The sequence below is a fragment of the Mesoplodon bidens genome (assembly GCF_964165515.1).
Source record: "Mesoplodon bidens genome assembly, chromosome: 2".
Taxonomy (NCBI): Eukaryota; Metazoa; Chordata; class Mammalia; order Artiodactyla; family Ziphiidae; genus Mesoplodon; species Mesoplodon bidens.
This window is the reverse complement of record NC_138177.1, coordinates 132,285,889-132,313,743: the sequence shown is the minus strand read 5'-3', so window position 1 is coordinate 132,313,743 and position 27,855 is coordinate 132,285,889. Positions and strand designations below refer to the sequence as shown.

Below are 27,855 nucleotides of genomic sequence, written 5' to 3'. Positions count from 1 at the left end.
TAGATCTTTCAGCTCCATCTTGAGCATCTCTTTGTCATTTCGTTTTACAGTTTTGAAGATTGTCTTGCTTTATGAGTAACACTTCTATTAAATTTCATGTTTTCTATTAAGCATTTAATATCTTAAATTTCAGTTTACTCTTTTTTTTTTCCGCACTGTTCCCTGAATTATTTCCATTCTCCTAGGGTCAGTCTTTTCTTCTCTTCACTTTGGTCCTTTTTCTGTCATAGGTGTTCCTTATATGTCTATTTGATCCTGGTGTATTTATTCTAAGAATAAGGCAGAAGAGAAAGTTGCATGTGAGCTTTCTATACATTTGGTCCACTATAGGGTACATGGCAGGATTCTGGCCAGTACTCTGGGATCCTTAAATGTCACAATGTGGAGGAATTTGCTTTATAGTGTTGACTTCTACACTAGTTGCCCAGATAGTTTATTCCATTTCTTTGGAGAAATATTCCTTCTTTTGTTGCCTGGTAGTAAATGTTTTGGCTGCCAGATAATCTTTGCAAAGGAGTGAGGTGGGATTTGACATCTCCATGTAGGAATTTTCAGTGAATCCTCTTGTTTTCTCTTCAACATACTCAAGCACTCCAACCTGCTTGTTTCCAGAATTCTCTGGGGGCTTGCAGGGTGGATTGGCTCCTCACTAGCCTGAGCTTCCTCTGTGCATTCACTAAGCTGTGGCTTCTTCTAGTTTATTTTATTTGTTGCCACTTCTCTGTCCTCTTTCCATCTTCTAGAAATGTGCTGAAATCTTCACCTCTTATAATGCGTCTTCCTGTTCTCTTTATGGCTATGAATTTAAACTTTAAAAAATTCCCTATCATTTTAAGGGGGTCTTAGGAAGGAGAGGAGGTAAACATGGGTACTCAGCTCACCATTTTCAACTGAAAATATAGTTGTGATATTTTCATATAACAGTGTTATTAGTTTCTAATCAAGCACATATATTAATTTATATTTTTGATGCATATTATAGAGGAAAAATAGTGAGATCAGTAAGTTTGGTGTTTTTTTTTTTTTTTTTTTTTTTTTTTTTGTGGTATGTGGGCCTCACGCTGTTGTGGCCTCTCCCGTTGCAGAGCACAGGCTCTGGACGCGCAGGCTCAACGGCCATGGCTCACGGGCCCAGCTGCTCCGCGGCATGTGGGATCTTCCCGGACTGGGGCACGAACCCGTGTCCCCTGCATCGGCAGGCGGGCTCTCAACCACTGTGCCACCAGGGAAGCCCTGGTGTTTTTTTTTTTAACTTTTGGAGCATTGATTTTGGTATGTGTTATAGTAATATTGTGAAATAGCCTAGCAGAAAACAAAGCTATGTGTTAACTATTTAGAGCTCTTTTAAACCTAAACAAATCAGTTGCTCTGTTTAGTAGTAGATTTAATATATTTGAAGCCACTATATATAATTTCAAATTTGTTTATCAATTCAGTACTTTCAGCTTTTATTTAGAAATCATTTTCATTATAATATATTATTACAAAATCACATAAGAAAAATGTTCTATAAAATGCAAAATCTATCTCTTTTAATTACTGAGATAATTCCTTGACACAGGAACATATACAATTCTGTGAGTCTTGGCTTTGCCTTGTGGGGTGTCCTTGGAGTATCTTACGACTGGGACCTGCTGGGGTCCCTGGCGTTTTGCTTAGCTATAAATTATAAGCAGATGGAACTTTACCACTCCTTGCCATTTTTTTGTTTTTTACTTGGCAAGTGTTTTAAGAAAGGCCTCAAAGGAAAGGGGTGAGTGGCTTTTAAACAACAGAATTCAAAAAATTACTTCAGATAATTTATTTGGCATACTTATCTTTGCCTTTTGGTGATTTCTTATTAATTTATTGGTGGCTATGGAGTAAATGGAAAGAGAGATCAAGCCGTGTTCTATATTATTGTATTTTAAATCTTCCTAACTAGAGAAATATTTTGATCGATGTATATTTACTGGAGGTAATGTGAATGGGCTTATTAGAACACTGCTGTAGGATTTCATCCCTTTAGAGCATATTACATTATATACTTATTAGAAATACATCCCAATTTGACATTTTTCTTCATAGCTGCATAGGAATGGCATCTAAGTTAAATGTTAAGAAGGATGGTGATAGTCTTCTTGTTGGGGAATTGCACATCTTAATAGTTGTGAATTTCTTAACTCTGATTTAAATAGACTCTCATCTTAAACCCGTATTAGTGGCATAGATTTATCATTACTATACATTTGCATTTATTATATTTATAGTAATGAGACACAGATTGATTTCTCAGAATTACTAACCTCTCCCTATCTTACCAGTTCCCTTTGTTTTTGTTCTAGGTTTGTGTTGTTGATTAAACTGGCTTGTACTGTTGTGGCTTCCTTCATTCTCTGCTGGCTGCCATTCTTTACAGAAAGGGAACAAACCCTGCAAGTTCTAAGAAGACTCTTTCCAGTTGATCGTGGACTATTTGAGGCATGTTTAAAAACTTTTCTCTCGCTCCTTTCTGTTACAGTACCTTCCCTGTGACCTTTGGGGATTTCATGTAGAAGCACTTCAGCTGCTCTCCTCCTGCACTCATTCCTTGCCAGTTATTTAATCTGGTACATAAGCTATGGCTCGTCTGGCATTTTCCAGTACATTGTACAAATAGGTAATATTTATGCCATCATGAGATCCATAATTCAGTTATACATTTTTCCTAATGAAATAGGGTTCATAATGAAAGACAGCATGAGAAGTTGCAGCTACAAAGGTAACAGCTTTGTGGGGTTTTTTTTGGTTTATAGTCTCTTTTTAGTCCTAGGAAATTATTTATTAAACTAATAATCATGTTTGCTTCAGAAAGATCTCATAATTCCTTATGAGGTATATAGCTTTCATCCATAGTAATTTTTAATGAGAATCATTCATTTCATTTCATTTAATGCCAGCTTAATCACTCTTGTTAAATTTTTATTGCATGGATAATTTGATTTAGAGTTAGTAATTAAATTAAACAAACCATTTTTCTGAAACAAAAAGGTCTTTTAATAAAGTTAGACAGAGACAACATATTTATAGATAATTTGCTTTTGAATAAATATTTCTTTTAAAAAGAATTAGAAAAGCATATATATCTTTCCAGTTTTTGAGTATATGAAATGCTATAGAGTATCTTTCAGTGGATCTGTGGGAGGATGGAACCAGCATTTTGAAAGAGGCTAAGAAAGAATTTGGTGTTGTGAAGGAACAGAAATGTGTGCCCTGTATGTCAATGGGGATGATGATCGTGATAGTACTGATAATCATAAATAATCACTATTGCTATCACCACCACTTTCTTACTAGGTACCAGGCACTTCACATGTAATTTTATTTGATCCTTAACCATAGGGCTGAAGTAGCTGTTATACCCACTTTACAGATCAGAAAACTGAGGTCAGAGATTCATATAGCTTTTGCACGGCAGAGCTGTAATTTGAGCTTTGAGAATTGTGCTCCTAACTTCTTTATATATCCTCTAACCTTAATACCTATATAAAGAAGAGTTTAGTTCTCCATGTAAGCTGCCTGGTTATTTGCCTTACCTTCTATTGGTTTGGCCAAAAAGTTTGTTTGGGGTTTTCCATAATATTTTACAGAAAACCCAAACGAACTTTTTGGCTAACCCAGTATTTCAGAAATGGTATTTATCATGATAGTTATAAAAATGAGTGTCATACACTTTTGATGGTGCTGTTGGTTACCTTCATTCACTTGTTGCCCTCAAAATCTGAAGAGCAATTTCATTGGCCCGACAGAGGGAAGTAGGATGGTACAGTTGCTGGTGATAGTTACTTTCTTTTTATTTATTTATTTATTTTTAATTGGAGTATAATTGCTTTACAATGTTGTGTTAGTTTCTGTTGTACAATGAAGTGAATCAGCTATATGTATATCTATATCCCCTCCCTCTTGTACCTCTTTCCCACTCTCCCCACAGTCCCACCCATCTGGGTCATCACAGAGCACTGAGCTGAGCTTCCTGCGCTTTATAGCATATTCCCACTAGCTATCTGTTTTACACATGGTAGTGTATATGTCAATCCTAATCTCCCAGTTTGTCCCACCCTCCTCTTCCCCCCTGTGTCCACATGTCCATTCCCTATGTCTGTGTCTCTATTCCTGCCCTGCAAATAGTTTCATCTGTACCATTTTTCTAGATTCCACATATATGTGTTAATATACAGTATTTGTTTTCCTCTTTCTGGCTTACTTCACTCTGTATGACAGACTCTGGGTCCATCCACATCTTTACAAATGATGCCATTTCATTCCTTTTTATAGCTGAGTAATATTTCATTGTATATATGTATCTTCTTTATCCATTCATCTGTCATTGGATATTTAGGTGGTTTCCATGTCCTGGCTACTGTAAATAGTGCTGCAATGAACATTGGGGTACATGTGTTCTTTTGAATTATGGTCTTCTCTGGGTATATGCCCAGTAGTGGGATTGATGGGTCATATGGTAGTTCTACTTTTAGTTTTTTAAGGAACCTCCATACTGTTCTCCACAGTGGCTGTATCAATTTACATTCCCACCAGCAGTGCAAGAGGTTTCCCTTTTCTCCACACCCTCTCTAGCATTTACCGTTTTTAGGTTTTTTGATGATGCCCATTCTGACTGGTTTGAGGTGATAACTTCATTGTAGTTTTGATTTGCATTTCTGTAATAATTGTGATGTTGAGCATCTTTTCACGTGCCTCTTGGCCATCTGTATGTCTTCTTTGGTGAAATGTCTATTTAGGTCTTCTGCCCATTTTTTAATTGGGTTGTTTGTTTTCTTGACATTGAGCTCCATGAGCTGTTTGTATATTTTGGAGATTAGCTAATAGATTACTCTGATTTCAGGTGTGTGGTAAAATGGGTCAAACAATATGTGTTCTACATTAGATGAAGTAAAGATTTGTTAGAAACTAATTTCCAAAGATGAATAACTTCAGTATTTAGGAATAATATGCTGCTCTTCGAAAAATATTAAGTATTTCTTGGGCGCATCTAAATTATGGTTGGCTAGATCACCTCCTATTGCGAAAAATGTGTGTGTATGTGTTCCTTAGAGAGTTTAATCAACTTAGTTATGAAATTGTGAACAAGCACTTCTCATGACCCAAAAGTTTATCTATTTAGAGATTATGGGCTGTACTTCATGGAGTTTAATATTTCTTTCAATTATACTAGAATGTAAAACTAACAAATTTCTTTTAAGGATAAAGTAGCCAATATTTGGTGCACCTTCAGTGTCTTTCTGAAGATCAGGGATATTTTGCCGCATCACATCCAGATAATGATCAGGTAAGAGACACCAAGTTTGTATACAGTGTTTTATAAGCTACTCTAAAAGTGTCATGGCAATACCTCATTTATCTGGCATCATAGGGAGTAAGGTGGTCTTCATTAGTGAATATTCCACATAATGTAAACTCATTGCTCTGTATAACAGAACTCTTTTATTTGAAACATTTTATGTGAAAGTTATTGTTTCCTACTTCCGTCTTCCTTAAACAGTATATTAAACATGATTTAACCTAACCTTGAAGAGTCATAATTTTCAGCGGTGTATCAGTCAGGGTCGACCAGAGAAGGAGAATGAGTAGGAGATCACTGTGTTTGTGTATGTGTGTGTGAATTTATTATGAGGAATTGGCTTATACAATTGTGGGGGACTGGCTAAGCAAACCAAATGCCAGTCCATCAGAGACATTCAGGAGGGGCTATCTAGAGGGAAGGAAGAGCTGCACTGACCCCACTGCTGTTTGGAGTCTGATCTCAGGGAAGGCCTAAGCCTTCTTTTAAAGGGCTTCCAAGTGATTCAGGCCCCACCCAAGGCTGCACCCTTTTGATTCACTTAAAATCAATTGAATAGGGACTTTAATTACATCTGCAGATCTCTTCACAGCAGCACCAACATTAGTGTTTGAATAACTGGGAGGTGTGTGTGTGTGTGTGCTGCCTTTCTCTTTCCTCCAGTTCTTTTGGTTGGAGAGTATCCTTTGTAGCCCACTGTAACAGGAAGCAGACTAGTCAAGCTGAAGCCACAAAGCCACCTCAAGTGGGAAAATTAGTTCTTGTTTTGCATTATAATACTTGTTTTCAGGGCTTTCAAAGACTGTTTGCCTTGGTACTAAGTGGCTCCAGACTCCTCTGCTTGTTGAGCTCTTTTTTCCACCTTGCCCATCAACCATCACAAGGAGAAGCTCTAGCAGCTTCCCACTCCCTTTCTAGCTTGTTCTTTCTGATTTATCATGGGCTTGAAAATCAGATAATCAACTTTTGTGAAATTGAGGGCCAAAGAGGTTCTCTTGTGAGTAACTTTTATGAATGTTTGTGTTACAAATATAGCATTGTCTCTTTATACCTGGTTTTCTTGTTTGATAATTGACTTTTAGCTATCTTTGTATCTTTTCCATAGTTGATACTAAATACTAAAAAAAATAAGCAATATTTAGTTCTATAATATTTTGTTCTATTTTATATAATCATGTATATATTAAAGTGTGTACATATTTCAGTGTATGGATTTTATTAAAATGTTATTTGGTCTTGAATTTATTATTTAATACACAAAAAACTTTAATTTGAAATCAACTTAAGTTGATAAGTAATGTGATCCTTACATTAAAAAATTGTTTCTTTGTTTTAGCTATATACCTTTATAAAGAAAACAAATGTCTAATTTTTATTAATTTTTTAGCTTTTGTTTTACATTTTTGAGCCTGCTTCCTGCATGTATAAAATTGACACTTCACCCCTCTCCCAAAGGATTCAAATTTACTCTGGTAAGTTTCTCATTACTTTAGATACTTAATTCTTGCTGCAATTGATCTTTTAAAAATACAGATAATTATTTTCCTGCTTTGAACAGGATTTATTGGATTGAGACATAAGACATTCATTTATTTGGCAAACACTTCCTGAGTGTCTGACATACTTAGGTGCTGTTTTGCACTAGGCTGAGCAATCAGAATCTTTCAGTTTAATTCAACAACTATTTAATTTCTTTGTGGTGGTCAGTGAGGGAATACAAAGAAGAAAACAGTGGTGATAGACATGTTTAAATTATTATGCTCTAAAGCAGACGGTATTAAGTTCTGTCAGGTACAGTGGAGTGCTGTGGTAGTGTGGGAAAAGGAGATATTACTTTGAGGGCAGATTTTAGACTGCTTCTTAAAGTAAGTGGGATCAGAGCCAAATTTTGAAAGCTGGGCAAGATTTGGCATAGGTGGTTATATAACAGGAGAGTTCGAGACAGGAGGAAGAGCTTGAAGGTACAGATGTGGGAAAGGATAGGGAATGATCTGGGAACAGCTATTAACCAATGAAATTTGTGTAACTTTTATGTGGGTATGTGTGTGTTGAGGTTAGGAGAGGATATAGTGAGAGAGAAGAGTCAGAAAGAATCAAATTATGTAAGAGCCTGAATGCTGGGCTGAAAAATTTGGAGTCTGATTTGTGTGCAAGAGGAGCAAAAAAGATTTTGGAGAAGGAGAGGGAACAGATCTCTGTTCTGGGAACATGACTTGTATCAGTTGGAACATGGATTGGGTATATATTTTATATTTTAGGGTTTCTCTGCGTGGGTTTACAGATTCCTCCTGGTTGTATTTCTGTGGTATTTAGAATTTGTTCCTGTGTACCTTGGTCTATAAAATGACATTTAAAGAATATCCTTTTAAAATATCAAGAAGAGTTAGTTTATGAAAACAGTCAGTCTTAGTGGACTTATAAAGGGACAACCTTTTATTTTTTATTATTTAAAAAAAATTTTTGGCCGTGCCACGCAGCTTGCGAGATCTTAGTTCCCTCACCAGGGGTTGAACCCAGGCCCTCGGCAGTGAAAGTACGGAGTCCTAACCACTGGACTGCCAGGAAATTCCCTAAAGGGACAACATTTTAGAAATTGGGGTTTCCATTCTGGGACTGCCACTTATTTATATTGCATTCTAAAAACAAGCCAGAACAGAGCATGTCAGTCAAATATTTCAAAAGTGCTTATCGGTTCCACAGTGCAAAAAGATTCATGTTCCTCTTTTTTAAAGTTACCTTTTTATTGATGATGTCTGTTGTTTCATTCTGTGAATGAACTCTGAGCATAGTAAGTCATCTATAGTTAATATTCTATAGAATGTTTAGAATAGGAAGGATGTGGTTAGTAATGTTCTGATGTCTTCAGTAGCCCTAACTTGAAATATTTGCAAGCTTATGTAAAATGGTTATTTATCATGCTAAATAAAGGTATATTTGAAAGATGATGGAATGGTATTTCAGAATTTCGGTAACTAGCAGTGTTAGAGATGATTACTTTTAGGATTATAAAGCAGAAAAAGCATTTTCTTTCTCTTAATTTCCTAATTTTATTTTGTTTGTTGTGTTTTAATACCAGACATTGTGTTTAAAAAATAAAAAAGACATATTAATGACATATTTTATTTTTGTTGATAATGTTTTAAATTCTTATTGAATACTTCTGAGAGCTTTAAAACATTTCCCATTATAATTATTTTAAAGTGTTTTTTCCTTTCAATTTAGATTGAATTATTTCTTAGTATAGGTCTATAATTAAGGTAATTGATAGTATGAATACTAATATATCTATAGCAGCAAAGTTACTTTTATCTATATCTTTTCAAGTAGTATTTATTAAGTGCCCTCTAATGTGTCAGGTCCTCTTCTAGGAATTAGCATATAAATGAATGACAGCTAATATCCCTGCTCTCTTAATTGGGGGACATTCATGCTAGTGGCAGGAGAAGAACAATAAACAAAATAAATCAGTTAACAGGAAAATATCTGGGAGTGATGAGGACTATGAAGAAAATAGTATTATGTGAAAAGAGGGCTGGTGGGGTTTGGTTAGGGGGGCACTACTTCAGATTAAATAAGGGAAGGCCTCTCTAGGGAAGTGACATTTTATCCTGGAACTGAATGATTGATTGATCAGAAGGAACCAATTACAGTAAGATCTGGGCTCTGACTTGACAAAAGCAAGTTTTTTCTCAAGGCAGGAACACATTTGGCATGTTCGAAGCATTAAAGGGACAAATATGAAGTGGCTGGTGTGAAATGAGTGAGGGAGACAGTAAGAAAGACTGGAAGAGGAAGGCAGGACCCAGATTATGTAGGAGTTTGGATTTTATTCTAAGTGTAATGGGAAGCTATTGGAGGATTTTAAACAGGGAAATTACATGATCTGATATGGTGGCTAAATGGCGAATGGATTGTCGGGGGCAGGAGCATTACCAGTTGGGAGGTTATTGCAGTGGCCCAGCAGAAAGATGGGCATGGCTTAGACCACCCCTCTGCCACCATCAGCAGAGGGGAGTGGAGAGAAGTCAGTGGATATTGCATTTGGGAGATGGTGTAGATAGGATTTGCTGATGGATTGGATGTATAGCATGTACAAGATAGTGATCCAGGTTTTTTGCTTGAGCAACTAGATTGGATGTATATAGATAAATGTCTAATATGCAGAATATAAACTCCTGAAAATAGATCTAAGTAATTATTAATTTAAAATTCCAAATAGCAAAGGATTGCTTTATAGAACATTGAATATATTTTATTGAAGTGCACGTTTTAAAAACACTAAAATGGATTTACTTTGCCAGTTTTAGATTTTGACTTTCTTGTCCTTCATGCTTTTTAATTTAAATTGTCAGAGATTCCAAGGGAGGATGAAGGTATGATTGTTGTGTCTGGATTATTTAGTAGTTTTGTTATTAATAACTGAGACTCAGTGAACTTGTAGATGGTTAGGTATAGCTTTATAATAATTATTTTTCAAAATATTTTGATTATTAAATTTGAATAAAATATTATGCACATTAGAGTTGTGTATATATTTTCCTTCTAACTACAAGCTATATTAAACTTTAAAATTTTACTTGAAATGATTTTAGTCAGATTCATAATTAAATTGATATTATATTTTGTAAGTTGTTATATCTGATTTTGTCTCCTTTTTCCTTAAGGTTAGCTGTGCACTGTCATTCTTTCTATTTTCTTTCCAAGTACATGAAAAGTCCATTCTTTTGGTATCATTGTAAGTAAAAATGTTTCAAGTATGTTTTATTTGTTTATTTATTATGATGTGTTTATAATATATAAATAAATTTATTACTTACATTTAATCACCTAAGTGCAAATCAAAACTATGCAAATGTTACATAATTGCATAAAATTATTTCATAAAATCACATTTTTTTCCAGAATGATGATCTCTTACAATTTTACTTCTTTATGATATATTTTAAACTGATAAAATTTTATAGAATAATTTCTGACATCTTATTTCTTCCTATTTTTTTCATTTATATTTTCTATATGCTAATAAAAACTGTCTTCCAAAGAGGCTCTACTTAGGTTGGAGCTTGTTTGTCTTCTTTGCCTTTTTCATTTCATTCATTTCCACATCTACTCAATAGCCTGTTCTCTCCATCAACCTCTTTAGAGGCTTTTGTTTGTTGCCTCCTTTTTAGTTCTTCTGTCAAAACCTTTGTTTAGACCCTATTGGCAATCCCTAACCAGACTCCTTTATTTTAGGAGCATTAAAATTTTTTCCTGTTCTTCACAGAAATTGAGTGGCAGTGGGGGTATATTATCCCAATATTAAAATAGTATTTGCCCAGAACACATGGGAATACTTGAATCCTGCCCAAGATCAATCCCACCCATGCCTGCCGCACCCCTCACCCTGTGTTTGCTAGGTTCCTGTGGAAGATGCATGTATGAAATGACTAATAACAAATGGAAGGGTGTATTGCTTTTATTAGGTGGAGCTTTGAACTAAAACCTTAGTGCAGAGCTTTATAGTAGGTGGGGCTGGCCTATGGGGAAGCCTTCTTTCCTCTGAAAAAAATAGTCTTGTACCATTGCAGACTGGGAGGGCAGCTTAATTTCATCCCCTGAAGTCTAAACTTGAATTAGATCTGACCACTGTTATGTGAGGCTAGGCTGACCCTATGCAAATCCCTAGTGCCAGGGGATGGAGCTATGGAGAGGTATTGCTTTCAAACATGTATAATCTTCCCCAGGATTCCTACTCCAGAGAAACGAGCTCAATCAGTGAGTGACCTATAATCTGACCATTCAGATTAGCTCTTGGGCCCTGAATTTCTAGAAGTTCATACTCTACAACTGTACCTAGATTATTCATAACAGTGCATGACTTTAATATAATTTTGATCAAATATTTTAAAGTTCCTCTTGACCTGGTTCCAGCTAAGCTATCATTAAACAAATATTTCACCCAATAAATATTTATTGAGGGCCTACTATTTGCCACATACTGTTCTGTGCACCTGGGATATATCTGTGAACAAAACACAAAAATCCCTACTTAGCTTTCATTCTCAAGGACAGATACTAATAATTAAATAAAAATAAGAAATTAAATAATGTGTTAGCAGGTTATAAAAGTCACAAAGGATACATAAAAGAGGATAAGGGAAGTTGGGAGTACTGGAGCTGGGCGTACAGGAGTAAGTGCAGGTTGCAGTTTTAAACAAGGATGTCAAGGTAGGCCTTGTCGAGGAGATACTTGAGTGGATTGGAGGAGGTGAGGGTTAGCCAAGTGGATATCTGGGAGAATAACATTCTAGATAGCCAGTGCCAAGGCCCTAAGATGGGAGTATGCCTGATATGTTCAGGGAATGGCCAGTGTGGCCAGAGTGCAGTGGTCAATGTAGGAAGTAATAGGAGGTGAAGTTAAAGAGGTAACAGGCATGTAAATTATATAGGATCTTGTAGGCCATATTGGGAACTTTGGCTTTTATTCTGAAGGAAACAGGGAGGCATGGAAGGATTTTGAGGAAGACGCATGATCTGACTTGATGTGTTTTTTTTGTTTTGTTTTGTTTATTTATTTTTTATTTTTGGCTGCGTTGGGTCTTTGTTGCTGCACACGGGCTTTCTCTCTAGTTGCAGCGAGCAGGGGTTACTCTTCGTTGCGGTGCATGGGCTTCTCATTGCGGTGGCTTCTCTTTGTTGCAGAGCACGGGCTCCAGGGTGCACGGGCTTCAGTAGTTGTGTCATGTGGGCTCAGTAGTTGTGGCGCGTGGGCTTAGTAGCTCCGCAGCATGTGGGATCTTTCTGGACCAGGGATCGAAACCCGTGTCCCCTGCATTGGCAGGCAGATTCTGAACCACTGCGCCACCAGGGAAGTCCCCTGACTTGATGTTTTAAAAGGATCACTTTGCTTATCAAATTATACATGTTAAATATGTACAGTTAATTGTATTATCAGTTACACCTCAATAAAGCTGTTAAAAAATAAAATGATCATTCTGGTGGCGGGTCAAGAACAGATTGTACAGAGCAAGGGTAGAAAACACAGAGACCATTTAGAAGGCAATCACCATTATCCAGGTTGAGAGATGGTGGTGATTGGGACCAGGATCATAATAGTGGAAGAGGTGAGAAGTGGTCAGTAGAGCCTGAAGGTTTCCCAATGATTTGGATGTAGCATGTGAGAGAAAGAGAAAAATCAAAGGTGTGTTCATGGTTTTTGGCCTGGAACGGGAAGGATGGAGTGGCCATTGACTGAAATGGGGAAGACTGCAAGTGGAGCAGGATTACACTAGATGTGAACAAGGTGGGAGGTTCCCAAGTTCAGTGTTGGACATGTCTTTGGACATCAAGTGGAGGTGTTGAGTTAGTATTTAAATACAAGTCTGGGTTGGATATATGAGTGGAGTCCAGAGAGAGACTGAGCCAGAGACATAAATTTAGTAATTTCTCAGTAGAGATGACATTTAAAGTCATGAGACTGGATGAGATAACCAAGGAAGTGAGTATAGACAGAGAAGAATACCAGAGACTGAGTTCTGGGCCACACAATATTAAGAGGTCTGGGAGAAGAGGCAAATGGGAATGGCCAACTAGGTAGGATGCAAACCACAAGAGTTGGTGTCCTGGAAGCTGAGTGAAGAAGGAATTTTAAGGACACAAGGTCCCCTGTCTTACACCACTCACAAAAATTAACTTGAAATGGCTTAGACTTAAATGTAAGGCCTGAAACTGTAAAACTTGTAGAAGAAAACATAAGGGAGAAGCTCCTTGACATTGTTCTTGGCAATGGTTTTTTGGTTATGACACCAAAAGCAGAAGGAACAAAAGCAAAAATAAATAATTGGGACAGCATCACACTAAAAAGTTTCAGCGCAGCAAAAGAAATACCAGAATGAAAAGGCAACCTGTGGAATGGCGGAAGATATTTGTAAATCATGTATCTGATAAAGGGTTAATTATCCAAAATATATAATGAACTTATACAACTCAGTAGTAGAAAAAACAAATAATCCAAAGGACCTGAATAGATATTTTTCTAAAGAAGACATACATCTGGCCAACAGGTACATGAGAAGGTGCTCAACATCACTAATCTTCGGGGAAATGCAAATCAAAACCACAGTGAGATATCACCTCACACCTGTTAGAATGGCTCTTATCAAAAAGACAAGAGGGACTTCCCTGGTGGTGCAGTGGTTAAGAATCCGCCTGCCAATGCAGAGGACATGGGTTCAAGCACTGGTCTGGGAAGATCCCACATGCCACAGAGCAACTAAGCCCGTGCGCCACAACTACTGAGCCTGTGCTCTAGAGCCTGCGAGCCACAACTGCTGAGCCCAAGTGCCACAGCTACCGAAGCCCGCGTGCCTGGAGCCTGTGCTCTGCAACAAGAGAAGCCACCGCAATGAGAAGCCCACACACCGCAACAAGAGTAGCCCCTGCTCGCCACAACTAGAGAAAGCCCACACACAGCAACAAAGACCCAATGCAGCCAAAAATCAATCAATCAATAAATAAAGAAAAAAAAAAGGACAAGAGATAACAACTGCTGATGAGGATGTGGAGGAAAGAGAACTCTGTGCACTACTGGTGGGAATGTAAATTGGTGCAGTTACTATGGAAAACAGTATGGAGGTTTTTCATAAAATTAAAAATAGAGCTGCCATATGATCCAGCAATAGTTCTGAAGTAAATGAAATTACTGTCTTGAAGAGGCATCTTTACCCCCTGGTTCTTCGCAGCATTACTTGCAACAGCCGAGACATGGAAACATGGAAGTGCCTGTCAACAGATGAATAAATACAGAAAGTGGTGTATTACTCCCCCCTCCAGCACACACAGAGGAATATTATTCAGCCATAGAAAAGGAAGGAAATCCTGGGGACTTCCTTCCTCCAGTGGTTAAGACTCCACGTTTCCACTGCAGGGGGCACAGTTTCGATGCCTGGTTGGGGAACCAAGATCCCACTGTCGTGCCGTGGCACGGCCAAAGAAAAAAAAATGGAAGGACATTTGCAACAACATGGATGAACCTTGAGAGCATTATGCTAAATGAAGTAAGTCAGACAGAGAAAGACAAATACTGTATGAGCTCACTTAAATGAGGAATGTTAAGACATAAAGGCATTGAAACTAAACTCACAGAAACAGAGTAAGTTGGTGGTTGCCTGAGTTGGGGTGGGGGGGAAATGGGTGAAGGTGGTTAAAGAGTATAAACTTACAGTTATGAGATGAATAAGTTCTGGGGATCTAATATACAGCATACACTGTAGCTGGCTGTAGTTAGCAAAAGTTGACAAGTCCCCTACATACGAACCTTCAAGTTGTGAACTTTCAAGGATGCGAATGTGCATTCCTTCAGCGTCACGTGTGAGTGAAATTGCAGCTTGCCCTCTGTCTCCTGTTGCTGAGGATCCTTCAGCTCTACCATCTCCCACCTTTTCTCCCTCCTCCAGTCAGCAACTCTTCTTGCCTGTTCACTTGATGCCAGCCCCTGGCTGCCGGCTCTTATACTGTACTACTGTACTTTTCAAGGTACTATACTATAAGATTAAAAATGTTTTCTTTATTTTTTGTGTTTTTTTAATGTATTATTTGAGTGAAAAGTATTATAAACCTATTACAGTATGGTACTATATAGCCGATTGTGTTAGTTGGGTACCTAGGCTAACTTTGTTGGACTTAACAAACAAATCGGACTACAAATGTGCTCTCACTATGGAACTTGTTCGTATGTAGGGGACTTACTGTATTGTATACTTGAAAGTTGCCAGGAGAGTAGATCTTAAAAGTTGTCACCACAGACACACACAAGGGCACACACACACACAAAAGGTAACTAAGTTGATGGATGTGTTAATGAACCTTATTGTAATCATTTTGCAATATATACCTATATCATCACATTGTACACTTTGTTCACATTGTGCAATGTTATACGTCAGTTACATCTCAATAAAACTGGGGAAAAACGGACATGATGTGATCAGTTGTATCAGATGCTGTTAATAGGTCAAATAAGATGAGGGTTAAGACTAGACTACTTGCCATAGTGAAATGGAAGTCACTGATGAAAAGTGACTTTTCCAAGTCACTTAGAAAAGGCTAGTATTGGTAGAGTGATGCAGGGAAGAGACTGATTGGGGTCGGTTTAAGACATAATGAGAAGAGAAGAATTGAAGATAAGTATAGCTGATTCTTTTAAAAAAATATATATATTTAAGTATATATATATATATATATATATATATATATATATATATATATAATGGTGAAATACACTATTAGTACATTCACAATGTTGTATAACCACCACCACTGTCTACTTACAGAATATTTTCATCACCCTAGAAGGAAACCCCATACCCAATAAGCAGTCATTCCCCATTCTCCCCTTCCCCTAATCCTTGTAACCACTAATCTACTTTGTCTCTGTGGATTTGCCTGTTTTGGATATTTCATATAAATGGAATCACAAAATATGTGGCCTTTTGTTTCTGACCTGTTTCACTTAGCATAATATTTTCAAAGTTCATCCATGTTGTACCATGTATTGGTACTTCATTTTTATGCCTGAATAATATTGCATCATATAGATATACTACATTTTGTTTGTCCATGCATCAGTTGATGGACATTTTGAGTTGTTTTCACCTTTTGGCTATTGGGAATAGTGCCACTATGAACATTCATGTATAAGTTTTTGTTTGAACACTTGTTTTCAGTTCTCTTGGGTCTCCAGGAGTGGAATTTGTGGGTCATATAATAATTCTGTAAACTTACTGTGGAACCACCAAACTAATTTCCACAGTAGCTATACCATTTTACATTGTCACCAGTAATTATAAGTGTTCCAATTTCTCTACATCCTTGTCAGCACTTGTTATTGTCTGTTATTGTTTTTGCCATCCTAGTAGGTATGAAGTGGTATCTCATTCTGGTTCTCATTTGCATTTCTCTAAAGACTAATGATGTTGAGCATCTTTTTATGTCCTTATTGGCAATATGTATATCTTCTTCAGAGAAGTGCCTACTACTTATATCCTTTGTCCAATTTTTAAGTGGTTCTTTCTCTTTCTTGTTGAGTTTTAGAAGTTCTTTATATATTCTGGATATTAAACCTTTATCAGATATATGATTAACAAATACTTTCTTCCATTCTTTGGATTTTCTTCATAGTGTTCTTTGATACACAGAATTTTTAATCTGATGAAATGCAATTTATCTATTCTTTCTTCTGTTGCTTGTGCTTTTGATGTATCTAACAAATCATTGCCAAATCCAAGGTAATATTTACTCTCACATTTCTTCTAAGAACTTATGGATTTAGCTCTTATATTTAGGTCTTTGATCCGTTTTGAGTTCATTTTTGTATATGGTGTGAGATAGGGAGGCAGTTCTTTAGATGAGTTTTGCCAAAAAGAGCAGAGAAATTAAGCAATAACTGGTAGAGAAAGTGGGGTCAAAAGAGGTTTGTTATTTGTTTTAAGATAGGAGAGATAATGGCATGGCAATGGTCAGTAAGAGGGAACATTGATGATACAGAAGAGGTAAGCGTTGCTGGAGCAGTGTGCTTCAGAGACAGAGGTGGAGTAGGATCTAGAGCACAAATGGAAGGATCGGCTGTGGACAGATGCATGAATCGTTCATCTTAATAAAAAGAGGGAACACACTGTATCAGTACAGATGCTGGGAAGAGAATAGATGTGATGGTGACATCTGTGAAAGTTGTCTTTTAATTGCTTTAGTTTTCTTATTGAAATGGAAGGCAAAGTCATTAGGAAAGAGTGGGTTAGAGCTGTTGGGAATATGCAAAGAGAGGAGAAGGTGGAATTATCTTTGTAAGGAGACACAGAGTATGAACAGACTAGGGAAATATATACTAATTGCTGGACACTTGAATATCATGATCATGTATTTAAAGTGAGAATAGTTAGTGTGGGTAAATGTTTTCCTCCAGAGCAGTTGCTCAGTAAGGCCAGAGTAAGTGCAGGTGGAGAGTTGGGTATTTCCAGGTTTATGGTTTTGTCTAGTGAGGATAACTCACTTGCTTGGGATTTGAGATTGAATACATGGGAGTGATTATAATGATTGATCTTAGAATTTAACCTGGGTAAGAAGGGAAAAGGCCATTAAAATAGACAAAGTGAAAATGTGCTAGGAACAATGGATCGAAGGTCTTGGGGGAGATTGCTGGAGTACTGGAGATAGTAGTCAGAATGCAACTGATGAGTTGTGATTATGGAGGGCTTACAGTCTAGCATATGACCCTAAGTGTAGGACTGAAAATGCGATCACTAGAAGAGAAGAGTTCCAGCAAATGAGAGGTCTGGGTGTTGGAAGATCATCTATGTGTACGTTAAAATTGCCAAGAATTGAGATGAGTAGGGTTGTAGACAGTGACAGTGTGTAAGAAGTTGAAATTATTGAGTAATGAGTGAAGTGATCCTTGAGGCTGGTGGATGATAACAAAGATGAGCAATAATAGGGGATATACAGCCAGATGACAGGAGATTCAAAGCTGGAAATTGTTAAGGTGGGGAGAGAGAGAGTAGTATGGAAGTAGTGATGAAGAGCAAAGAGGTTATCTCCCTTCTCAGGGCCTATAAATTGTTTGAAGGCTGTGGAAACAACAACAACAAAACAGGCACAATTGACAGGGCAGAGGGGCAGCATTTTCCTTAGCGGGAGAGAACCAGGATTTGTTTTGAACAAGGTGGTGAAAGGAGGGGTTCAGAGAAGAGGTTGAGGTTGTAGGTGATTTTTCAGCTTGATTATTAAGTACCTAGAAGTTAAGGGCTGAGTTACATTCATCATTGCATTCCTTTCAGAGCAGTGCTTTTACATACTACATTTTCAATAAATGCTTATGTTCAGTAAATGAATACTGAATGATTAAGTGGGAAAGAATTAAGACCTAGAAAGAGAAAATAATGTTTATTGAATACCTACTGTGTGCTTGTAATTAACAAAAATACATTCCAATTATAAAAGCATAAAGCAATGAAATTGAAAGTCCTCTAGTATTTTCTTTTAGTGCAGTAGTTTTCAATCAGTTTATAAACCTAGACCTCCCCATCTCATATTCTAGCTGACATGAGGAAGAGTCATCCTTCTAAGAAAGGAGAATACTTAAACCTTTTAAAATAAGGAGACCAATAATAATAACAACAAAAGTAATTATTCAACAACTACCACCATTAGTAAAAAGTTATTTTATTTTTGTTTTACTAAATAAACACTAGATAATACTTGCAGAAGAATTCTTTCAACTACTTAACAATCCAAGGTATTGTTATTATTTCTGTTTACACATAAGAAAAAGGTTAATCATTTGTTCAACATCAAACAGTAAGTAAGTGGCAGGGATGGGACTAGGTAGGACTTAAGTCTTCTGACTAGACCCTTCTTTTGGAGCATTGCCACAGTTGAATCCAGAGGGTAATGCAACCAGGGGTGGTGCTAAGGAGGTCACAGAGCTTGGAGCTGTGACCCTACACAGCTTTCTGATAAAGCCAGTGGTTCCATCTACTGGTGTTAGGCTTCCTCTTCCTATACTACTGCTCTTTTCATGTAGCCTCTTCCTACTCATTTTGTCCTTTTTTCTTTTATTCTACCATCATCAACCCTTTATAATTCTTCCTTGCCTCTGTTGTCCTCTCTGCAGTGTCAGATGGTGATCTTGTCTTTTAGTTTTTAACTTAGCTGAGCATTATTTCATATGGAAGATCATAAAAAAGAAGTTTGAAAACCAGTGTACCAAGTAGGATATTCATGTTTACCAAGTAGGATGAAATATGTGAAAAAGCTCTTTTTCTCTGAATGTTCAGTTCTGTTTGATCATTTCTTTAAGCTACTGTTTGTATGATAGGGAAAAAATGTTTCATTAATGGATACTGGAAGAAGCAGTTTTCCAGTTATTATGAGGAGTTGACACCTTCTCTGTGTCTAGATTCATTTAGTTTGGATTATAGTTATAAAAAAATGAATCAGTAGTCCCTGTGGAGTATTGTGTGTGTGTGTGTGTGTTTCTTAACTACCTCAAAAATCAGACAGGTAAAATGTATTCATATTTTTACATGTAAGCATTGAAATTATATCCTCTTAAGATTAACATATTTTTCTTTGTCATTTTAGACCAGTCTGCTTAGTTCTAAGGGAAATTCCTTTTATGTCTACTTGGTTTTTACTTGTGTCAACATTTAGGTGAGTCAAACCAATTTCCATTATAATATTTTCAGTATAGTACTTATAAATTCATTTAAAACTTTTTTACAAAGTGATTATGGTTTGAATTGACAATTCTCTTTTTAATGTTTTTTCTGTTTTCCCATATAGTATGCTGCCTCTTCTATTGAAGGATGAACTCCTAATGCCCTCAGTTGTGACAGTGATGGCATTTTTCATAGCTTGTGCAACCTCCTTTTCAATATTTGAAAAGACTTCTGAAGAAGAACTGCAGTTGAAATCCTTTTCCATTTCTGTTAGGAAATATTTTCCATGTTTTACATTTCTTCCCAGAATTATACAACATTTGGTAAGTTGTTTAGTTTTTTTTTTTTTTTTAATTTATTGATTTATTTTTGCTGTGTTAGGTCTTCGTTTCTGTGCGAGGGCTTTCTCTAGTTGTGGCAAGCGGGGGTTACTCTTCATCGCGGTGCACGGGCCTCTCACTATCGCGGCCTCTCCCGTTGGGGAGCACAGGCTCCAGACGCGCAGGCTCAGTACTTGTGGCTCATGGGCCCAGCCGCTCCACGGCACGCGGGATCCTCCCAGACCAGGGCCCGAACCCATGTCCCCCGCACTAGCAGGCAGACTCCCAACCACTGCGCCACCAGGGAAGCCCTGTTTAGTTTTTAAGGTACTATTTTAAAAAAGTTATTATAATATCTTTTTTATAGCATTTTTGAGGTATAATTCCCATAAAATCCACCCATTTAAAGCATGCAACTCAGTGTTTTAAGTATGTACACAGAGTTTTACAACCATCGCCCTAACCTAATTTTAGATTATTTTCCATCACCCCAAAAAGAAACCCTGTGCCCTTTAGCAGTCATTCCCCATTCCACCCTCACTCCTAACCTCAGCCTTGGACAGCCACCCAATTACTTTCAGTCTCGATAGATTTGCCTATTTGGACATTTCATATAAATGGAATGCATTAGTCCCTTAGTGCTGATAGAGCAAAATACCACATCAGGTAGCTTAAACAACAGAAGTTTATTTTCTCACAATTCTGGAGGCTAGAAGTCCAAGATCAAGGTGACATCAGCATTGGTTTCTGGTGAGGCCTCTTTTCCTGATTTGTAGGTGACCTTGCTGTCTCCTCATGTGGCCTCTTCTGTGTGTGTGTGTGTGGAGAGAGAGAATTCTTTGGTGTCTTTTTCTCTTCTTATAAGGACATCAGTCCTATCAGATCAGGGCCCCAGCCTTAGGACTTCATTTAACCTTAATCTAATCTCATCTCTAAATGCAGTCACATTGGGGCTTAGGGCTTCAACACATGAATTTTGTGGGGACACAGTTCAGTCTATAACATGGAATCATACAAAATGTTGTCTTTGATGACTGGCTTCTTTCACTTAGCACATTTTTTATTTTCATCTGTGTGGTAGCACGTATCAATACTTCATTCCTTTTTATTGCCAATTCCATTATATGGATATACCACATTTTGTTTATCTATTCTTCAGTAGATGCTTGCTTCCACTTTTTGGCTGTTATAAATAATGCTGCCCTGAAGATTTGTGTATTAAGTTTACCAGTGCACATATGTTTTCATTTCAAGTATATATATATAGGAGTGGTAATTCTGTGTTTAACATTTTGAGAAACTGCCTGTCTTCCAAAGTGCTGCATGATTCTACATTCCTCCCAGCAATGTATGAGGATTCCAGTTTCTCCACATCCTTGACAGCACTGGTTATTGGCTTTTTTTTATTATACCCCTCCATTATTATAGCCATACAAAGTGGGTGTGAAATGGTATCTCATTGTGGTTTTTGCATTTCCCTAGTGACTAATGATGTTGAGTATCTTTTTGTAATTTCTTTGGACAAATCCCTATTCAAATCCTTCTCCCTTTTTTTTTTTTTTTGCCACACTGCACGGCTTGTGGCATCTTAGCTCCCCAACCAGGGATTGAACCCAGGCCCTTGGCAGTGAGAGCACGGAGTCCTAACCACTGGGCCACCAGGGAATTCCCATCCTTTGTTCATTTTTAGTTGTCTTTTTTTTTTTTTTTTGAATTGTAAGAGTTCTCTATACATTCTTGATACAGGTCTCTTACCAAATTGCAAATATTGTCCCCCATTCTGTGGGTTGCTCTTTGACTTTCTTGATGGTACTGTTTGTAGCACAGAAGTTTTCATTTTTATGAAGTTTAATATATCTAGTTCTTCTTTTGTTGTTTGTGCTTTTGGTGTCATATCTCAGAATCTATATATAACCAAAGATCATGAAGATTTACTCTTATGTTTTCTTTAAGAGTTTTATAATTTTAATTCTCTTTAGGACATTGATTCATTTTGAATTAATTTTTGTGTATGGTATGAGGTAGGAGTCCAACTTTATTCGGTTGTTCCAGCACCAATGAATTGTGTTTGCACCCTTGTAGAAAATCAACAGATCCTAAACATAAGGGTTTACTTCTGGACTCTCAATTCTGTTTCCCTGATCTATATCATCCTTATGCTGCTACCACAGCATTACTGTGGTTTTATAGTTAGTTTTAGGATTGAAAATTGAGTCCTCTAACTTTGTTATTAATTTTCAAGATTGTTTTAGCTATTCTGTGTCCCTTGCATTTCCATATTCTTTTTAGGATCAGCTCATCAATTTCTCCGAAAACCCAGCTGAGATTTTGATAGGGGTTGCTTTGAATATGTATTTAAATTTGTGACTTGGGAAATTTGTACCTTCTCTCTTGGCCTTGGTCAGTCTAGCTAAATTTTGATAGTTTCATTGATATTTTTGCAGAACCAACTTTTGGTCATTGATTTTCTCTCGTTTTTCTGTTTTCTATGTCACTGATTTTGGTTCTAATTTTATATACCCGTTTTCATGCTTGGGTTTGGTTTACTCTTTTTTAAAAAAATATTTATGTATTTGCCTGCGCTGGGTCTTAGCTGTGGCACGTGGGATCTTTGTTGCGGTGTGTGGGGTATGTGGGATCTTTAGTTGCAGCATGTGGACTCTTAGTTGTGGCATGTGGGATCTAGTTCCCTGACCAGGGATCGAACCTGGGCCCCCTGCATTGGGAGTCTGGAGTCTCAACCGCCGGACTACCAGGGAAGTCCCTGGTTTACTCTTTTTTATCTAGTTTCTTAAAGTTCAAGTTCAGGTGGTTGATTTTAGACCTTTCTTCCATTTTTATATAGTCATTCAAACCCATATATAACCCCTGTGCCATTCTTAAGCAGTATTCCATAAACTTTGAAATATATGTTTTTTAATTTAGTTAAAAATATAGTCCATTTCTTCTGATTTCTTCTTTGGCTCATGAATTATTTAGGCATTTGTTGTTCAGTTTCCAAATATTTGGGGATTTCCTGACTACTTCATGTTTTTCTATTCTAATTTAATTCTAATGTATTTAGAGAACATATTTTGTATTATTTCAGTATTTTCAAATGTATTGACTTTGTTTTGTTAATTTCCTTCAGTTTTGAAGGGTTTTTTTGCTATTTCTTTCAGCAATTTGAATATCGTCCATCCTCCTGCCTTGTGGCATCCATATTTTCTGATAAGTCAATTGTTAAGCTTATTGAGGACACACACACACACACACACACTCTCTCTCTCTCTCTCTCTGTCTCTGTCTCTGTCTCTGTCTCTCTCTCTCTCTCTCTCTTACGTAGTTTTAGGTGCTTATTAGATACCCAAGTGGAGATTTTAAGGAGAACTTGGATATATGAGTCTGGAGTGTAGGGCAGAGGTCCAGGCTGGAGACAGTAATTTGAGTCTTCAGTATATAGACAGTGACTAAAGTCACATCACTGGATGAGCTCACCAAAGGTGTGATTATAGATTGAGAAGGAACCAGCGAAGTTGTCTGAGAAAGATTAACTAGTGAGGTGGGAGGAAACCAGGAGAGTATGATGTCATGGAAGCCAAAGGAAGGGTTTCAAGATGGCACTGATGTATTATTTCAAATGCTGCTGAGAGAACAAATAAGGCAATAAGAATTGACCACTGGGTTTAGTTTAGTGGAGGTCATTATGGATCTTTTATTGGAGTGATTGGAGTGAAAGCCTAGTTGGTGCAGGTTCACTAATGAAAGGGAGAATTGGACACAGCAAGTTATAGTTAACTCTTTTAGGAAACTTTTCTAAACAGGAGCAGACAAATGGGGTAATGGCTGGAGTTTGACACTGATTCAAGATCATAGTATCATGACGTTTCATTCAGTCCCATATTTCTTAAGTTTGAAACTTTTGATTTGATGACTTCACCTCAGAAATTTTCATTCCTCCCTAAGATTGACTCATATTTTCCCTTTGGAGGATATTTGCAGCCTATTTATACCTGTTTGTAAGCCTTTTTGGCTTCCATCCTTCCCATTCTTCCGTCTGGAATGATCACTGCATTACTCTCTTTACAGGTCTTACCAATTCTGTCATAATCTAGCCATTAAAGCATCTTTCAGGGTTCCGTTTATGTCCCACTTCCTTCATGAAAGTCACTACTGTTTCTCACTGCTTGTTTTCTACATTTACTTAAGCAGCTTCCATGTCCTTGTCTGGCTGGTCCTTGTCTCACAGTCTACAGCTATATCATCCAATATGGTAGACACTAGACACATGTGGATTTAAGCTTAGTAAAATTAAAAATTCAGTTCCTCAGTTACAGCAGGCATATTTCAAATGCCCAGTAGCCATTATGTGGTTAGCAGCTACTCTTTTGGAGTACACAGATAAGTGTATCAGTACACATTTCCATCATTGTAGAAAGTTCTATGGTGCGGTGCACTGGTCTAGAGAAGGAAACTGACTGCTGCACAATTACAATAAATACAGTAATTATGTCTACTGCTCACCTTGGCATTTAATAAACTGTGACTTTGTGATTTTATTTAACTAGTTCATTCATTCCCCTAAATTGGAAGCTCTTCGAGGCCAGAGGACATTTTCTTTCACGTGCCCCACCATGCTTTACTACAGCACTGGCTCACTGAATGTGTTCAGTGAATATGAAATGTAATTTTGCATTTGCTGTAGAAAAATTTTTCATAGATGAATTCTTAGATTAACTTAGAATTTTATATCCTGTAGGGCCCTGGAGCATGCCATGAATTTAACCCTGACTAGCAATATTATCTATTTCAGATACCTTTTTTCAGTGCTTGGGTGATAAGAAGTATAAGATAGGGGTTCTCAGGCTTTGGCTACACATGGGAATCACTTGGAGAGCCTACCCCAGAAACTGATTTAATTGGTCTGGGATGTGGTCTGAGGATCGAGATTTTTTTAAAACCCCCAGATGACTCTTCCATACAGCCGAGGTTGAGATTCATTAGTAGAAGAGATTGAACCCCCAGCTCTCCCCTTCAGTTCTGCTCATTTACAACTATAAATCAATGTTACCAGTACATTTAAATGTTATCTTTTATCCTATGCAGTAACATTTTTTTCCCCTCCTTTTAGTTTCTTATCTCAGTAATCATTATGGTCCTTCTGACACTGATGACTGTCACACTGGATCCTCCTCAGAAACTACCGGACTTATTTTCTGTATTGGTGTGTTTTGTATCCTGCTTAAACTTCCTGTTCTTCTTGGTATACTTCAACATTATAATCATGTGGGATTCCAAAACCGGAAGAAATCAGAAGAAAATCAACTAGCTATATCCCCAAAGAAATGTGAAAGTATTAATAGTGCTACAAGCTTTTGTGAAATTTTTGCCGTGTATAAAAAGAAATGATCATTTTGAGAATCATGGAATTATAGGTAAGGAGGTGGTGAAAAGTCATTGTTGTCTACACAAAATAAATGTATATGGGGACCAAAGCAGTGGAGGCTTTTATTTTCTAACTACTGAGTGGCCAAGAAATATTTTAGTTTTATTAAATTCAGTTATTATTCAAGTGGGAAAATAAGAGAAACATGTCCTTAATCTCAGTGTTTACTTAGGAAATGTACTCTATAATTTGTTGTCTTGAAAAAAATCTGCAAATACAGTGAGCTTAATGGGAGAATTTAGCCCCTTATTTTTGAAGGAAATCACCAATTTTGGTATTCAGATTTAGTTTTCCTTACATTTTAGAATGCTTTAGAAATTATATCTCAGGGATTAAATTTGTGATAATCTTTTATATTACTATGAGAAGCCAATTTAAAGTTTGAACATGCCTCATTACATGTGCAAATTTGAATTTTTTTAGCAAGGCAGAGATTAAACTTTGTGTTTTTTTTTTTTTTTTTTTAATCTTTTTTGCGGTACGCGGGCCTCTCATTGTTGTGGCCTCTCCCGTTGCGGAGCACAGACTCCGGACACACAGGCTCAGCAGCCATGGCTCACGGGCCTAGCCGCTCCGCGGCATGTGGGATCTTCCCAGACCGGCGCACAAACCTGTGTCCCCTGCATCGCCAGGCGGACTCTCAACCACTGTGCCACCAGGGAGGCCCCTGAATGAAGTCTTTTTAATTACTTATGATCATTAGTTCTAAACTTTCAGGATCATTCTGTTTAAGTTAAGTGGCCTTATACTGGGTTCATCCTTCTGTTCTTCTTTGTTATGACATGGTTCAAGGTTACCAATCCATATGCATTGATCCATATCATGCTTCATGTTAACTTAGCCCTGTTAATACTATATCACTCTATATTAGAAGAAGCCCATCTTTACTATAGTATTCAGTTGGTAAAAATAATTTATTGTAGCCATGTTGTAGATTCTCATGTAAAGATATGTTTTCTTTAGTCTCTGTAATAAAAATAACCATTTCCCCATCAACCTATGTTTTTAATGAATATATTTCTTTAATAAGCCATTAAAGCATAATAACTAAGTGGTGGTATATTTTAAAACAATGCAAGCCAAACACGTATACACAAAGAAAATTTGGTTCTAGACACGGACACCTACAGGCTGATGCAACAAGGTATATGTTTTTAAGTCTGATAGAGGAAGTAGGTTTAGACAAAGCAAAAAATCAAGAAGTATTTCCTTCTCAAAGCAAATGTGCATAAAGACTCAAGGGCAGGTCAGCACAGAAAAGCAGCCTTGAATCGCTGCCGAATCAGCAGGAACATCGCTGTCCATGGTCACCATCTGTAATCACTGTGCCCAAATGTCAGCATCTTGGCTGGCTGGTGTAGTCTTTTTTATTTTTTGTAATAGAAAACTTGCATTTAATACAGGATGTTGATTTAATTCAATGATGAGGAAGTTCTGACAACTTCTAAATAGTTGGAATAGAGAGACATTATTTGAAAATGAAAGTATTATTTAAACAGTAAAATAGAATGCACCCATATTCAAGGTATCTTATAGGTGAATTCTAAATAAAAATACATTTCCAGATGATTTAATCTAGTCATATGGAGTTACACTTTAGCTTTAATGGAGACTTGTAGCAATTATCTCATAAGTCAAGTATCTCATATCTATTAGAAACCAGTTTAAGAACAGTCCACTTCGGGCTTCCCTGGTGGCGCAGTGGTTGAGAGTCCGCCTGCCGATGCAGGGGACACGGGTTCGTGCCCCGGTCTGGGAAAATCCCACATGCCGCGGAGCTGCTGGGCCCGTGAGCCATGGCCGCTGAGCCTGTGCCTCCGGAGCCTGTGCTCCGCAACGGGAGAGGCCACAGCAGTGAGAGGCCCGCGTACCACAAAAAAAAAAAAAAAAAAAAAGAACAGTCCACTTTGAACTTTGAGGGATTAAGTACCAAAATAACAAAAATGTCCAGTGATGATGAATTAACATCAGAAATAGGCAATTCCAAAGCATTTCTCTCAGCTATATTCAGGATTACAGGGATATTTTAATATAGAGATATTTAGCTTATACAAAAAAATTAAAGACTTCTCACTTTATTCACTGATATACCTGTCAAAAAATGATCTCTTCTAAGTTATTTTCCAGTTCATTTTAGAGGGAAGGGCTGTTTCTGAAAAATGCAGTTTTCTTTGTTGCCAATAAACTTAGGTATGCGTCTTAAAATGAAGAGAACAGGGTGTATGTTCATGTATCAAATATGAGGCAACAGAAGTCATTTTGTCTTGAAGCCTTAGGGAGGGGAGAAAAATCCCCGATGTAGCATTCTGTCCAAATGATAAACCACAACTAAGTGAGTGAAACATTTACAAAAGTCAAGGCAGCCAAAGGATCCTCTCTGTTCAAGGGAAAGAGAGTAAGAGATGGATAGGATGTAACTAAATAATGGTTGGAGTAACACAATGGTTTCAAGTCTCAATTGGTCTCTCTCTTCTGTTATGTTCATTGGAAGATCAGGGCCAAGTGTATCCCCCGCCTTCTGCCCCCCCCCTCCGCCCATATAAACATTAGTTTTGTGTGTGGATCTTTCTGCTTTGTCCTTCATGTGGCCTCCAAGGG

The 27,855-nt window shown here is 37.3% G+C and overlaps 1 protein-coding gene across 1 annotated transcript in view; it reads left to right on the top strand.

Annotated features, from left to right (window-relative positions):
- Positions 1–25,306, top strand: part of ALG6 (ALG6 alpha-1,3-glucosyltransferase) — a 56,607-nt gene extending 31,301 nt beyond the window's left edge. Inside the window, exons 8-15 of the mRNA XM_081225792.1 lie at positions 1,562–1,753; positions 2,325–2,460; positions 5,220–5,305; positions 6,705–6,789; positions 9,982–10,052; positions 19,436–19,504; positions 19,637–19,835; positions 24,943–25,306. Of these exons, the coding sequence (XP_081081918.1) occupies positions 1,562–1,753; positions 2,325–2,460; positions 5,220–5,305; positions 6,705–6,789; positions 9,982–10,052; positions 19,436–19,504; positions 19,637–19,835; positions 24,943–25,140 (1,036 nt within the window). The 3' untranslated portion in view covers positions 25,141–25,306. The remainder of the gene's footprint in view (positions 1–1,561; positions 1,754–2,324; positions 2,461–5,219; positions 5,306–6,704; positions 6,790–9,981; positions 10,053–19,435; positions 19,505–19,636; positions 19,836–24,942) is intronic.
- Positions 25,307–27,855: the final 2,549 nt, after the last annotated feature.